This window comes from Mobula hypostoma, chromosome 18, assembly GCF_963921235.1.
Source record: "Mobula hypostoma chromosome 18, sMobHyp1.1, whole genome shotgun sequence".
NCBI lineage: Eukaryota > Metazoa > Chordata > Chondrichthyes > Myliobatiformes > Myliobatidae > Mobula > Mobula hypostoma.
This window is the reverse complement of record NC_086114.1, coordinates 22,384,411-22,400,098: the sequence shown is the minus strand read 5'-3', so window position 1 is coordinate 22,400,098 and position 15,688 is coordinate 22,384,411. Positions and strand designations below refer to the sequence as shown.

The following is a 15,688-nucleotide window of genomic DNA, read 5'->3' as shown; positions in this document are numbered from 1 at the left end:
TTCCCAATGCCAATAGCATTCATGGTGCATGCCCTAGCCTCATTAGTATTCCCAAAATGCATCAACTCACATTTCTCAGGATTAAAATTCATCTGCCTTCCTCAGCCCATTTCACTAACATATCGATATAACCTTCCAAACTATCAACAACTTTACCAATGTGCCATCTGCAAACTCTGCATCTGCATCAAAATAATTCGTATATAATACAAATAGAAAGGGTTTCTGCACCTATCCCTGTGGAACACCACACCTCACAATCACAAAAAAAAACCTTCCACCATCATACATTGCCCTGCATCCCACAGACTATAAACTTTTAGACTGATCTCCCACATGGGATCTTGTCAAGGACCTTTCTGAAGTTCAAAATTCAAAGTAAAATTTATTATCAGAGTACATAAACGTCATCACATACAACCCTGAGATTCTTTTTCTGCGGGCATACTTAGCAAATCTATAGAACGGTAACTGTAAACAGGATCACTGGACAACAAACTGTGCAAATACAAATAAAAATAGATAGCAATAAATAACGAGTATGAAATAACAAGATAGAGTCCTTTGGTTGTGGGAACACTAGAAGTAGAATGAGTATAGTTATCCCCTTTTGTTCAAGAGCCTGATGGTTGAGGGGTAGTTACTGTTCTTGAACCTGGTGGTGCGAGTCCTAAGGCTCCTGTACCTTCAACCTGATGGCAGCAGTGAGAAAAGAGCACGGACTGTGTAGTGAGGATCTTTGATGATGGATGCTGCTTTTCTATGGCAACATTTCATGTCGATGTGCTCAATGGTTGGGAGGGATTTACCAGGGATGTACTGGGCAGAATCTATTACCTTTTGTAGGATTTTCCACTCAAAGGCATTTGATGTTCCCATACCAGCCTGTAGTGCAGCCGGTCAGCACACTTTCCACCACACATCTATAGAAGTTTGCCAAGTGTTTTTGATGACATGCTGAATCGCTGCAGACTCCTGAGGAAGGAGAGGTGCTGTTGTGCTTTCTTTGCAATTATATTTATATGATATATAAACTACATCTACTGCACTGCCCTCATCAATACACTTTGTCAAAAAATTTAATCAGGTTGGTCAGACGGGATCTGCTCCTGACAAAGTTATACGGGCTAACTGATTACTCCCTGGTTTTCTATGTGATCATAATGATATCCTTCCAATATAGTGGATAGAATGAAGGAAGCCAAAAGAAGTGTGTGGGACCAGCTGAGTCTACAGATAAGAAAGGGGTGAAGAGACAGTCAGGCCAGTATCGCGGAAGTGAAAATAAGGAGAATTAATAATGCATATAATGTATGTAACTCATTATAGAGTCAAATATGACATTAGTTGTAAGCAGTCTGTTTCATTTTAGGTTCCCATGTAGATTGGGAGCATTTGTTATCTTTGACACCTCGCTTCTATTTGGAGGACATTTCTGCTAATTCAGTTTTGGATGTCAGACAAGCAGTAAAAATGCATTTAACAATATTAACTTCATTTGTCACATGTACATCAAAACATATCGTGGAATGCATCATTTGCATCAAATCAAATACTGGACAGTCCGCAAGTGTTGCCATGCTTCCGGTGTCAACATAGCATGCCATCCGTCACCCCAACCGTACAGTTTTGGAATGTGGGAGGAAAACTGAAGCACCCAGGGAAAACCCATTTGGGTCACACTGGAACTCGAAATGCTGCAAAGCATTGCTCTAACCACTAGCTAACGAGGTAGTGTAGAGTAGGTGAGAAATAAGAGATTCAAAGGTAGATGCTTAAGGACACCAGAGGAATGTCATGGACAAACAGAAGTCACTGCAGATGATCCTCCGTATATAACTTGGTAGATAAGAAAGGAACCAGGCAGACATCAAACAGCAGTTGAAAGTGATAGAGGATAAAGGAGGGTGGTAGAACCCATTTTTTGAAAGGGAGAAAACAAAATACTGAGAATCATATAGTTTTTTATAAAGTTCAAAGTTCAAAGCAAATTTATTATTAAAGTACATATACGTCACCATCTACTATATATCAAAAACAAATAAGTAAACTGTAGAATCCTTGAAAGTGAGTCCAAAGGTTGTGGAATCATTGTTGCATTAAGTGAAGTTATCGATGTTGGTTCGGGAGCGTGATGGTTGAAGTGTAATAACTGTTCCTGAACCTGGTGGTGTGGGACCTAAGGTTCCTATACCTCTTTCTCGATGGCAGCAAAGGTGGATGCTGCTTTCTTCTGGCAGCACTCCTATAGAAATGTTTGATCTTTTCAATTGCTTTGTGAAGGGAACCATTTCAACAATCAGAATTCAATGTATAGTTAGATCCCCTTTTTAACAAGACAATAAAGAAATCTTACTCAACATCAATAAATTCTATCTCTATTATTTATGCTCCCACAGGGAAGGCAATCCAAGAAGAAAGAACGAGCATCATCAAGAAGCTTAAACAATGAATTCATAGCCTCCATACAGTAGACTGTTACCACATTTTAATGCTGACTGCTTTCTACTGTAAAACATCTCGATCAAACTCATCTATTCAGTCTGAGTAAGCTCAGGGACACTCATCCACTCACCTCGTGTACATCGAATCTTCAGTGTACCCGCGTAGCCAAAGGAGCGGGTCAAGTAGCATTGGAATTCTTTGCCAAGTTTTTCTACCATGGCAGGACTGTGGATATGATGGAATGCTGGATAATAACATACGTTGCCACATGTGTACCTGGAGAGACCAGCTGGAAAACAAAATTACCTGTGCTTAATCTTCCGACAGAAATTAACAATCACTTGAACAACCTCTTTCCTTTAATTTAACTCTCCTCCCATGTCAGTCTACCTGCTACATGAGAATGTTCACGTTTATCCATTTAAATGGACCATACAAAATCTTCTGCGGAATAGATCAGTTGATCTTTCGGCAGGAACTTGGTGGATTGGAGAGACTTGTTTCTATGCCGTTTTGCTCTGTGACTTTATGAATCTCTGACAAGCTTGCCACACACACTGACTATCAGGTAATTATTTCTTCCCGTCTCACAGTGACAACCGACTTGCCAAATAGAAATGCCTCAAGTCCATAGAATCCTCTCACCAAATGGTATTATTTACCACCTCTATCATTTCTGAAGCAGTTCAAGATTACTTTCTTCAAATCCTCAACACAAGAGATTTTGCAGACCCTAGAAATCTTGAGCAATGCACACAAAATGCTGGAGGAACTCAGCAAATCAGGCAGCATCTATGGAGGGGAATAAACAGTCCAGGGTTTGGGCTGAGACCTTTCATCAGAACTTTCTTCACACCATCCTTTGAGCTCCTACTTAAGTCATCTACAACTAACCCTCAGGGTCTACTTGCTGGTTAAATGTCAGAATGTTGTCTGTGTTAACAATACTCCTTAAAGGCGAGTTACCATTAAATGAAAGGCCATACTGCTGACAAGAATCTAATGCTGATCTGAAAGCAGCAAAAAGAAAAATTGATAGCTCCAATCAGACTATAAGACATAGGTACAGAATTACGCCATTCAGCCCATCAAGTCTGCCCTGTCATTTGATCATGGCTGATTTATTTTCCCTCTCAATCCCATTCTCCTATCTTTACCCAATGACTTTGCCCCCACAGCCATCTGTGGCGATGAATTCACCATCCTCGAGCTGAAGAAATTCCTCTTCATCTCTGTTTTAAAAGGATGTCCCTCGATTTTGAGGGTGTGACCTCTGACCCTGCACTGTCCCACTAATTGAAATATGCTCTCCATGTCCACTCTCTCTCGGCCTTTCAATATTTAATACATTTCAATGTGATCCCCTTCATTTTTCTAAACTCCAGTGAGTACATTCCAGAGCCATCAGATGGGGCGCACATATTAACCCTTTCATTCCCAGCATCATCGTCCTAAACCTCAGAAAAGACTGAACAAGCTCTTTGCTCCAGAAGAAAAGTAGAGGGCTTTACAATTAATGAACAAGTTTGAATGATTATACACACAGCTAAACACACATGGGTTAGTGAGGAGTGGGTGGGAGGTCAAACTAGGAGGTATCTGAAAGCAATACCAACAAAAATAAATGACAGAGAAATGAATAGAAGGATCTCATAATGGGGTGAGATGGAAAAGGAATTTGAGATTTTGTACGGCTGTATAGCAAATACAACAGAAACTGTTCAGACACGTGTGTTCTAAACTTGATTTATTTATGTCTAATATATCACTATTCCTGCAAACTGCTCAGCGAAAAGCAAGGAAGGCAGTATGCCGGGATTTCACATCGTTTTACTATATGGTTAGGATTGTAAGCAATTTTTGGCCCCTTATCTAAGAAGGGATGCACTGGCGTTGGAGAGGATGGACAGGTTGTTCACAAGAATGATTTGGGGAATGAAAGGGTTAATGTATGAGGAGTGCTTGATTGCTCTGGGCCTGTACTCATTGGAGATTAGAAGAATGAGGGGCATCTCATTGAAATTTATTGAATACTGAAAGACCTAGTTAGAGTGGACATGGAGAGGATATTTCCTTTAGTAAAGGAGTCTAGGACCAGAAGGCACAGCCTCAAAATATAGGCACATCCTTTCATCAAGGGGATGAGGAGGAATTTCTTTAGCCAGTGGGTGGTGAATCTGTGGTATTCACTGCCACAAACAGCTGTGGAGGCCAAGTCATTGGGTATATTTAAAGTGGAGGTTAATAGGTTCTTAATTAGCTGACCAACATTATTTTATTATTTGGTAGTATCTTACAGATCTGATTGGGAGCTTGCTCAGGAATACCCAGACCACTTTGCTGCATTGGATGGCAGGTTTATTAAAGGGAAACATCTTATTAAACAGGTGGATTATGCAAAGATTGCTATCACCTTGCTGATTCCATGATCCCAATTAAAAAGTATTTACAGAAACTTCTCTGTAATCAACTCAAATTCAAGCCAATCAAAAACTGCCTCATTGTAAGAAGCTTCAGATCATGGTACCAACACTGAGTAACTCATTGAAAAGAATCTTGGAAACACAGCAAAGTTGGAAACTAATATCTATTCAAGAACAATTAAAGTGCCAAAGTCTGGAGAGCCTGAAATGCTTTCATAAAAGGCCTGCGAGATGTAAGTCCTTGCTATACAAATAACAGATTGCTGACATCCAACTCAAATTATTGAACATATTATAAATACAAGCCCCAAACTTTCAGTCTTGGGAGTGTCAATAATCTCCATACAATAATACACAGCACCTTCAAGTACTGTAGATCTCAGAGCCGAATCTACAACTAATTTTCATTCTCATCTCTGAACAAGAAGATTGTATATTCAAGAGATAGGAATTAAACCAGAGAAGAGTTTATATCCTTTCTGAGACTGTAATGCAGGGGTACAGTGAAGCATTACAGGCCAAACTTTTCTCTCAGGTGGATGAAGAATACCTCATGACACCATTTTTAGGAAGAGCTGAGGAGGTATCTACAGAGTTCCAGTTTATATTTATCCTCATGAATAACTACAATAGATTTGTCAGTTACTTCAGTGCTGCTTGGTGGAGAAACCCTGTGAAAATTGGGGGCTATCTCTCCCATATTACAGCTGTGAGTGCCATTCATCCTGAAGTCTGGTGGTTTCTATAGAAATGCAAATTTGTCTTAGTAGAAAAGGATCCAATACTTTGACACTCCTCAGCACAGAGTACAACATTGCTCTGGTACATTTCCCAAAAGGGACTTTTTAAGAGTGACAAATATTATTCCTTTGTTCAAGAAAGGGACTAGGGATAACCCTCAATCTTACTTCAGTGGTGGGCAAATTATTGGAACAGACTCTTAGACCCAGAATTTACAGGCATCTGGAGACGCATAGTCTGATTAGGAAGCGTCAGCATGGCTTGGCAAGGGGTCGGTTATGCCTCATGAGCCTGATTCAATTCTTTGAGGATGTGACAAAGCACGTTGATGAAGGTAAGGCAGTGGATGTGATGTATATGGATTTTAGTAAGGTTCCCCTGGTCAGCTCATTCAGAAAGTCAGGAGGAATGGGATCCAGGGAAACTTGGCTGTGTGGATTCAGAAATGACTTGTCCATAGAAGGCCGTGTGTGGTTGTAGATGGGGCGTATTCTTCCCGGCGGCCAGTGACCAGTGATGCTCTGCAGGGATCTGTTCTGGGGCCCCTGCTCTTTGTGATTTTTGTAAATGACATGGATGAGTAAGTGGAAGGGTGGGTTAGTAATTTTCCAAGTGACACGAAGGTTGGTGGAGTTGTATGGACTGTGTTGAAGGTTGTTGCACATTACAAGGGGACATTGACAGAATGCAGAACTGAGCTGAGAAGAAGCAGATGGAACTCAAACCAGAAAAGTGTGAAGTGATTCACTTTGGAAGGTCGAATATGAAGGTAGAGTACAGGGTTAATGACATGATTCTTAGCAGTGTGGAGAATCAGAGGGATCTTGGAGTCCACATCCCCAGATCCTCAGAGTCTTCCATGCAAGTGGGGAGGGTAATTAAGAAGGTGTATTGTAAGTTAGTCGGGGGATTCAGCTGCAAGGTAATGATGCAGATTTTGTTAAGGCAGTACTAAAGGGGAGGTTTCAACTACTGGAGAATTGAGTTCAAGAGCCACGAGGTGATGTTGCAGCTCTACAACACCCTGGTTAGACCATACTTGGAATATTGTGTTCAATTCTGGTCATCTCATTATCGGAAAGATATAGAAGTTTTAGAGAAGGTGCAGAGATCATTTACCAAATTGCTACCTGGACTAGAGGGCATTAATTATGAAGACATGTTGAGTGAGCTAGGACTTTTCTCTTTAGAGCGGAGGAGGATGAGAGGTGAATTGATACAGGTGTACAAAATGATAAGAGACATAGATTGAGTGGAAAGCCAGAGACATTTTCCTTGTGCGGAAATGGCTAATACAAGGGGGCATAATTTTAAGGTGATTGGAGGAAAATATAAGGGGGAGGGGTGATATCAGAGTTAAGTTTTTAACAGAGCATATTGAATGTGTGGAGCACCATGCCAGGCAGATACATTAGGGGTTAAAAAAAACTCTTAGATTGCACATAGATGACAGAAAAATGAGGAGCTATATAGGAAGGAAGGGTTAGATTGACTTTAGATTAGGTTGAAAGGTCAGCACATCATGGGCTGAAGGGCATATACTATGTTATAGTTTTCCGTGTTCTATGTTCTGAGAGTAACAGCTTATGTTGATACAGTGCCTTAATGTAGGGGTCATGGGCTGCTGCCTGAAGGAAACAAATGATAAATTATATTTTCTATAATCTTACAGAGCAGAACATCCAGCCACTGTATCTATATCTATAACTAATTTAATGTTGTTATTTTATTCTGCTACGTGAAAGGAGAGATATAGGCTTAGTAGAAACTTATAGAAAAGAGAACTTTATGTATATGAAATGTGCTTGGAAGGGCAACAGGGAGCGACACTGTTTTGATCATTATTGAAAACTTGGTAGGTCAAAGGGCTTCATTCGTTGTTAAATTTTTTGGGCTAGAGTTTCATTTCTAGTCACGTATGTTGTATGATTAATAACATATGCACCTTGTACAACATTCAAGTGCTATGTTTGGTGTTTCTACCCTTATGATTCTGTATCCCAGGGCAATAACTGATTTTGCCATTAGTCTAAACACTCACCTATAGAGGCAAGGTCGGCATACTGCTGGCTCAGCAAGAATAGGTCCACACCAGTCTGCTGTCCACAGAACTGAAGTGCAAGCACCTTGTAGAAATTGATAGCTGGCCCCAAGTGCTTCACTCCCTAAGAGAGGGGGAGGTAGAATGAAGTGATTTTTACATTTAAATATTCTGAATTTAGAACTAAATGCATGTCTTTTCAAAAAAAGTTCATACAATGAAGGATTGGGAGAGGATGCATTTGCAAACCAGAAGCAACAAAGTTAGAAAGTCCATTGTCCTCATGAAAACATCACTGATTCAAAGTTCAAATCAAAGTAAATTTATTATCAATGTGCATATATGTCACCATATACTACCCTGAGGTTCATTTTGCAAGTATTTACAGAAAATAAAGAAATGCAATAGACCTTATGAAAATCTATGCATAAATGAAGACAAACTACCAATGTACAAAATGTTATGGTGAAAAGGCAGGTGTATGGGGTTGAGTGGGAACTGGGATCAGCCATGATGGAATGGCGGAACACACTCAATGGGCTGAATGGCCTAATTCTACTCCCATATCTAATGGTCTAAGACAGATAGTGTAAATTAAAAACTACTGAGAGCATGAGTTGTACATTCTTTGAAAGTGAGACGATAGGACTCAACTTATACAAATTACCAGAAGTAGCAACAGAAATTGCCAAGACCAAGAAAATAAGCAAAAGCAAAAATACTGTGTTCACCCTTAGAAGGATAAAATTGTAAAGGAAAGCACTTATGTTGAAATTGTATGGGACGTTAGTGAGACCACAAAAACAAGTGCCATTTCTTGTCCTATTATGAATAAAGAGTGGTAAAAATTTATAAATTATCCCTCTCCCTCCACAGACTCTGAGTTCCTCCAGCAGTTTATTTTTCACTCTAGATTCCAGCATCTGCAATCTCTTGTGTCCAACTAACAAAGAGGATAAAGAGCACTGAAAAAAAGGTTCAAAAAGAGATTATATAAGGATGACAACTGAACAAAGTAGTTGTAGGAGAAATTATACAAACTGGAGCTCTTTTCTCAAGGGAGACTAGAGAAAGATAAGCTGGAGTCCTTTAAAGTTGCAAAAGATTTTGCTAAGGCAGAACTAAAAGGGATATTTCAACTCACGGTGGTCCAATATTCAGATCATGGATGTAGAAAAGTGACTATCATGTACAAAAGAGAATCTGGAAGAAACTTTGTAACCCAGAACTTCAATGGAATAAAAAGTAGGCAAGGTGTCTGGCATGGAAGTATCTAAAGAGAAAATGGATAAGAGGGAGAAAGGAAGAACTGGTAGAAATAAAGGAGAACAAATTAGTTCACTCAAATGGTGTGATACATGTAACCAATGAGATGGGAATCTGTGACTAATAAGACTACCCACTAAGGTAATAGATCATAATAGGCTGGTATGGCAATTGGAAGATACAGCAACACACACTGCTGCAGGAAGTGTGGACTCAGCTCAATACATCATGGGCACACCCCTCCCTGCAATTGGTATCTACTGTACATGAGGCACTGCCTCAAGGAAGCAACATCTGTCAAAGATCACCAACCATCCAGGCCAATACCATTTGATCACTGCTATGGGCAGGAGGTAGTCCCATGCCACCAGGTTTAAGAAAAACTATTTTCCTTCAATCTTTCTGCTCTCGAACCAACTTGCACAACCCTAATCACTACCTCACTTTGACCACTTTGCATTACAATCGCCCTTGTTTGTTTCACTCCAATTGTGTTCATTGTTGTAACAATGGTGTATAAAATACGCTAATTTATGCTTTTGTTGTGAATGGTGCATTTCTGTGGCTCAGTGCCTGTGACACTGCTGTAAGTCAGTTTTTCAGTGCATTTACTTGTACTTGTGTATGTGACAAAAAACTCCACTTTAAAGAGAAATCTCACCTACCAGAGTACAATCGCCAGGATCTCCCCGGGGTTGTAAGGACCCACAGCCTGTGTTAGGTAACTGGGTCAGAAAAGCAGACACATGTCCACCACAATGAGTCAGGACTTTCTGAGCAGCCTGCAGAGCTGGTCCAAAGGCACATCCTTTCTTCTGGGTGTCTCTGAACATACCTGGCAAATCCTCAAGCAGGGAAATGATGAGCTGTGGCACAGAAGTATTAAATTAGAGGAATATTATAACAGTCACAGCAACATTCAAGTACGCAGCTGCCCAAGAACCAAGTCACATGGAACTTTGCCCAACATAATAATCTCACTTTTTTAATATACAGTATTTCTGTATTTGCACATTTTAAATGATCTATTCAATATATGTAATTGATTTACTTGTTTATTTATTATTTTTCTCTCTCTCTCTCTGCTAGATTATGTATTGCATTGAACTGCTGCTGCTAAGTTAACAAATTTCACGTCACATGCCAGTGATAATAAACCAGATTCTGATTCTGAGGTTTTTAAATCACTGATAAATCTAATCACATGTTTATAGAATTGACTTTTAGGACACTCATTAGACTCTAATACACGTATTTAAAACCAAAAGGGAGAGAAATATACTTTATTAGGGTTAGGGGTAGGTACCTTCTGTTCCTAATAAAGTGGCTACTGAGTGTCATCTGCTGCTGTAACCCATCCTCTTCAAGGTTTGACATGTTGTGCATTCAGAGATGCTCTTCAGCACACCACTGTTGTAACGCATGGTTAATTGAGTTACTGTCACCTTCCTGTCAACTTGAACAGTCAAGCCATTTTCCTCTGACTTCTCTTATTAACAAAATGTTTTCACCCATAGAACTGTTGCTCACTGGATTTTATTTTTTGTTTTTGCACCATTTTCTGTAAACTCTTGTGTTTGAAATTTCCAGAAGATCAGCAGTTTCTGAGATGCTCAAGCCACCCCATCTGGCACCAATGATCATTCCATGGTCAAAGTCACTTAGATTACATTTCTGCTCCATTCTGACATTTGGTCTGAACAGCAAGCGACCTCTTGAACATGCTTGTATGCTTTTATGCATTGAGTAGCTGCCACGATTGGCTGGATTAGATATTTCATTAATGAGCAGGTATACCTAATTAAGTGGCCACTGAGTGTATATCTCAATGATTTTAATTAACGAATATTCTAATGGGAGTCATTATATACTTTGCTCATGAGACTTGCACTAATGTCACACACAAACTGACAATTCACTGGAGAATTATTCATCACTCCTTCATGGTATTCTTGTACAAGAAAGAAAGAGTTTTTAAAGTGCTCTGGTATGGAAAATGTTACTATGATTAATGAAGTATCACAATTGCTTTTCAATTATCAGGGAGCTGACCTGACATGAGGATGGGTCTGATCCTACTTATCCATTAATAGAGTTACTAGAGATAGACAATAAACACTTCGAACAACAAATAAATAATAACTGAAATAGTTTAAAAAACTAAAGATCTAGTCGATATCATGATGTGCACATTGACTAATTTCACACTTGTGACAGCTTATTGATTGTAGGACTGTTTTCACCACAAGTGGCAAACACAGGTTGCATAACTAACAAGTCAGCACATCACCAGGGTAGGGATCTCTTCAACCCATATGCAAGTAGTTTTTTGTGAGACATCCACAAAGCTTTGGCTGCTTCCGCTTGGCAGCCTGGACAACCTCAGGCTTTAACTTCAACAGCTGTCAAAACTTCTCAGTGAGATTGACATTTGGAGGTCTCACACTACACAGGGCTCACTAAGCACATCAGAGCTGCTTTTCTTGAGGGGGTTCACATGCCGATGGCCTACTAAACACACTCTAGGTGAGTATATGTTTAGCAGGTAGCCAACCTCCCCCCCCCCCCCCCAAGCACAGGCAGTGATCCTATCTGAAGAAGTTTTGAGCTGATAAACCAAATTCCAAGCACCCATTTTGATTTCATACACATCCTGTCATAGAGCTATACAGCCCAGGAAACAGGCATGTCAGCCCAACCCAACCATGCTGACACAGTGAATCCTCATTTTGGAATGCTCCAAACTAAGGGCTGAGCTGCACAGGGTTATGAAGCCACTTTTAGATTCAGCTCTTCCCACTCTGTTTTCTTAATCTAGCTGCTTATGGCTATGCGTTTGGAGACCTGTATCAATCCCGCCAGATTATTGTTAGCCCTATCACAAGATAGAATTGATTCTTTGCAATGTCCACCATTTAAAGGAAAACTTCATATACTATTACCATGTGAATCAGAGTATTTGGCTACATGGCTCCATATTTAAGCATAGCAATAAAAAGCGAGGTTCAGAAAGCACTGTGTAATTTATGCATAGCAGTCCTCTCTGAACTTTGGCGAGTAAGGGAGAAAGTGTTCAGTGTATTAATTTACAACATAGGAAAGTACAGCACAGGAACAGGCCCTTCATCCCACTGTGTTTTGCAAGACTGATTAAACTAGCAATTAAATGTTGGATGGCAGCGTATCGGTTCACGTAATTGCTTAACGTGTCAGCTGTAAGATCAGGATTCAGTACCCACTGCTGTCTGTAAAGAGTTTGTACTTTTCCCCCATGACCTCGTGGGTTTTCTCCAGGTGCTCTGGTTTCCTCCCACATTCCAAAGATTTAGGCTTAGGGTTAGTGAGTTGTGGACATGCCAGATGTGTGGCAACACCTACAGGCTGCCCAGTACAATCCTTGCTGATTTGATTTGACGGAAGTGCATTTCGCTGTATATTTCAATGTACATGTGACAAATAAATCTAATCTTACCTTTATGAAAAAAAGAAACTAATCCCTTCTGCCTACACAATGTCCATATCCCTCTGTTTTTCTTTTGTTTATTAGATTTATTTGTCAAGTTTAATGAATTTTAAAATGATGACGTTGTACATTTGTAATTCAATAATCAGGCACCTGATAGAATCACAAGTCATTTCACTCATCTGATGTATTAGAGCTGCCATTATTGGGCAAAGATATTAATAATTTCTTCTCTTAGCCTGATTCCATCAAGTACCAGAAATTCTAAAAGGCCTTTAAGTTATGGAAGATATTTCCAGTAGTAGAAGCACAACAGTCAAAGGTCAAAATATGATGTCAGAGGTCAATTATGATGGCAAAGGTCAATGAAGGAAGAAATAACTGAAGTGTTATGGGATGAGGGATTGGACCAGAGTTATTTCCTTGCTTCTAGAATAAACACTATTATGAACTAGATAGGCTGAAAAGCCTGATTCCTCATTGTCAAAATAACAATGTACAATAGTAATTTATTAATAAGATACATTATATGATCTTATGAGGAATGGAATCACGTTACCTGTCTACTTTGATGGAGATTCACCAATATCTCATTCTCGCTTGGTACAAAGATATCTAAAAAGAGACAACTATATGTGAACAACAGAAGCTGGCTAACTTCAATTAGTTCAGAATTCTATCCGTGGATGAGTAGTCTCAACAACTTCCTTGTGTCTAGAGGCTTCCAATATAGAAAAAACAAATCCCATTGTGTTTCCAAAGGCATTATAATAGAAAGCTGGAATTTAATTAAAGAGGACATTGGCAAATTTAAAAAATGGATCGAGCAGGATAGGGAGAAGTCAAGATATAAAAAAAATTTCAGAGCTTGGCATTCAAAAGGGAATAGGATATTTTCAGAGAAATGGAGACAAAACAGGGGAATGAGACCATTTGACAACCTTTTCAAAACACCGGCATACTCAAATAGCCTCTTTTAGTGCTGTATTAGTCTGATACTATTTCTCATCCCAACAATCTGTTTCTACCAGCTGGTCTACAACAGACTTGAATGGCGTAAGGTAAAGCTTCTTCATGTCCAGAGTATGCAGACACAGTTGTCAAAAACAAAGTTGGAGGGATCTCCAATCATTAACAGCGGTGTCACTCGAATTCAAACACCTGCAAAGGACAGAGAGCATCAGGGAACAGGTCTAATATCAGGGTCATCAAAGCCTCGAGAGAAGCATCCAGTCACCCCCATCACCGAGTGACTGGTACATACTTCCTGCCCCTTTAGCAAGTTATCCATCAATAAATACACATAGATCAATAAACATGGGGTAAAATAACTCCAGCCTGACCTACCGTCAGTATCAGCCATAACCATCATGCGAGGTCGAAACAAACTGTTGTGCAATTGGAAGAAATTTACTGTGCTGGCAAATGTAATGAACCCAATCCGGGTTTGTGAATCTCCTGGTAACCTGGGCAACAAGAGACAGCAAATAGGGTTAGAAAGGTGTTTGGTCACTATTAATGTCACTATACATGTTTTCCCTTGAGATAACTTTTAAGTGCAAGAAGAATGCTCCAGGAGAGATATCCAAGATCTAAACAAACAAAAAGGCCTTGCTAATCCATAACGTTCTCACTTCCAGGTGATCACTAATTACCCAGGTTGTGAAGTCTACCAACTCAGTTCAATCAGAGTTCCATTCAATATTAACGGGGGCCAAGTTTCTCTAAAAGTATAGTTTCAATTGATCAAAGGAGTTGAGAGAAATTCTACAGATGTGTTCCAATCTGACGGCATTGCAACATCCTATAATCAATCTGGGTAGCCTCCAACCAGATGGCATGAATATTGATTTCTCCTTCCGGTAAACAAACTTCCTCCTCTCCCTCCTCTATTCCCCACTCTAACTTTTATCTCTTCTCACCTGCCTACTACCAGGGGTGATTGATAAGTTTGTGGCCTACAGCAGAAGGAGTCAATTTTAGAAAATCTAGCACATTTATTTTTCAACACAGTCCCCTCCTACATTTACACACTTAGTCCTGCGGTCGTGGAGCATACAGATCCCTTCTTTCCAGAAGGAGATGAGTTATACAGCTCTCGTTACATGCACATGCAGTTCAACTCTTTTGAGTGATTATGCAGAAAGTTTGAAGTTAATAACTCATCTCCTTCTACCTTAGGCCTCGAACTTATCAATCACTCCTGCTGTGGACCACTTTCTGGAGGTCCAAGACGCCGACTTCTACAAAGAAGGGTTCCGTATGCTCCACGACCACTGGACTAAGTGTGTAAATGTAGGAGGGGACTATGTTGAAAAATAAATGTGTTAGGTTTTCCAACATTGACGCCTTCTACCTTAGGCCACGAACTTATCAATCACCCCTTGTAATTCCCCTTGGGTCCCCTCCTCCTTCCCTTTCTCCTGTGGTTCACTCTCCTCTCCTATCAGATTCCTTTTTCTCCAACCCTTGACCTTTCCCACCCACCTGGCTTCACCTACCACTTTCCAGCTAGTTTCCTTCCGTTCCCCCTACCTTTTTATTCTGGCATCTTCTTTCTTCCTTCTCAGTCCTGAAGAAGAGTGTCAGCCGGAAACGTCAACTATCTATTCATTTCTATGGAAGCTGCCTGATCTGCTGAGCATTTTGTGTGTATCGCTTTAGATTTCCAGCATCAGCAGACTTTCTCATGTTAATGATTACCTATAATTTGCCTGGGTATTTAACCTAATTTACCATCTCTGAGGGAATAAATTTTTTGGTTCTGCATGGGCTATAGATTGTCAATATTTGGTGCACTAGATGTCATACTTATGCAAGGCATGCCGAAACAGCCAGCGAGATAAATACTCAACTACAAGAGCAGGTTGGAGATTGGGTATCCCACAGAAAGTAACTCACCTCCTGACACTCTAAAGATTTTTCACCATATATAAGAAACAAGTTTATAGTGCGATACACAGAACCCTCTCCTCTTCCTATCAGGGAATAGCTATGCAGCACTAACACCAGGACTACTAGACTCAAAAACAGTTATTTCCCCCAAGCCATCAGGGTGATTAACACCTCCACCCATTAACTTTGTGTCACTTTATGTACATACAATCAGTCTACGTATAGAATAGTTACATGTACATTGTGTTTTATAGGATTAAGAAATATTCTTGACCACATAATCTTGCCACAAGAAGTTCTGCAGATGCTGGAAATCCAGGGCAACAGGCAAAATGCTGGAGGAACTATGCAAGTCAGGCAGTATCTATGGAGGGGAATAAACAGTCGCCATGTTGGGCTGAGACCCTTCATTGC

The 15,688-nt window shown here is 40.0% G+C and overlaps 1 protein-coding gene across 4 annotated transcripts in view; it reads right to left on the bottom strand.

Annotated features, from left to right (window-relative positions):
• Nucleotides 1-15,688, bottom strand: part of LOC134358389 (protein transport protein Sec24A-like) — an 87,168-nt gene that overhangs the window by 21,192 nt on the left and 50,288 nt on the right. For all 4 annotated transcript variants that reach the window (XM_063070575.1, XM_063070578.1, XM_063070576.1 and 1 more), the window contains 5 exons: nucleotides 13,727-13,845; nucleotides 12,939-12,994; nucleotides 9,582-9,782; nucleotides 7,651-7,774; nucleotides 2,576-2,734 (listed from right to left, as the gene is read on the bottom strand). In XM_063070575.1, coding sequence (XP_062926645.1) covers nucleotides 2,576-2,734; nucleotides 7,651-7,774; nucleotides 9,582-9,782; nucleotides 12,939-12,994; nucleotides 13,727-13,845 — 659 coding nt within the window. The remainder of the gene's footprint in view (nucleotides 1-2,575; nucleotides 2,735-7,650; nucleotides 7,775-9,581; nucleotides 9,783-12,938; nucleotides 12,995-13,726; nucleotides 13,846-15,688) is intronic.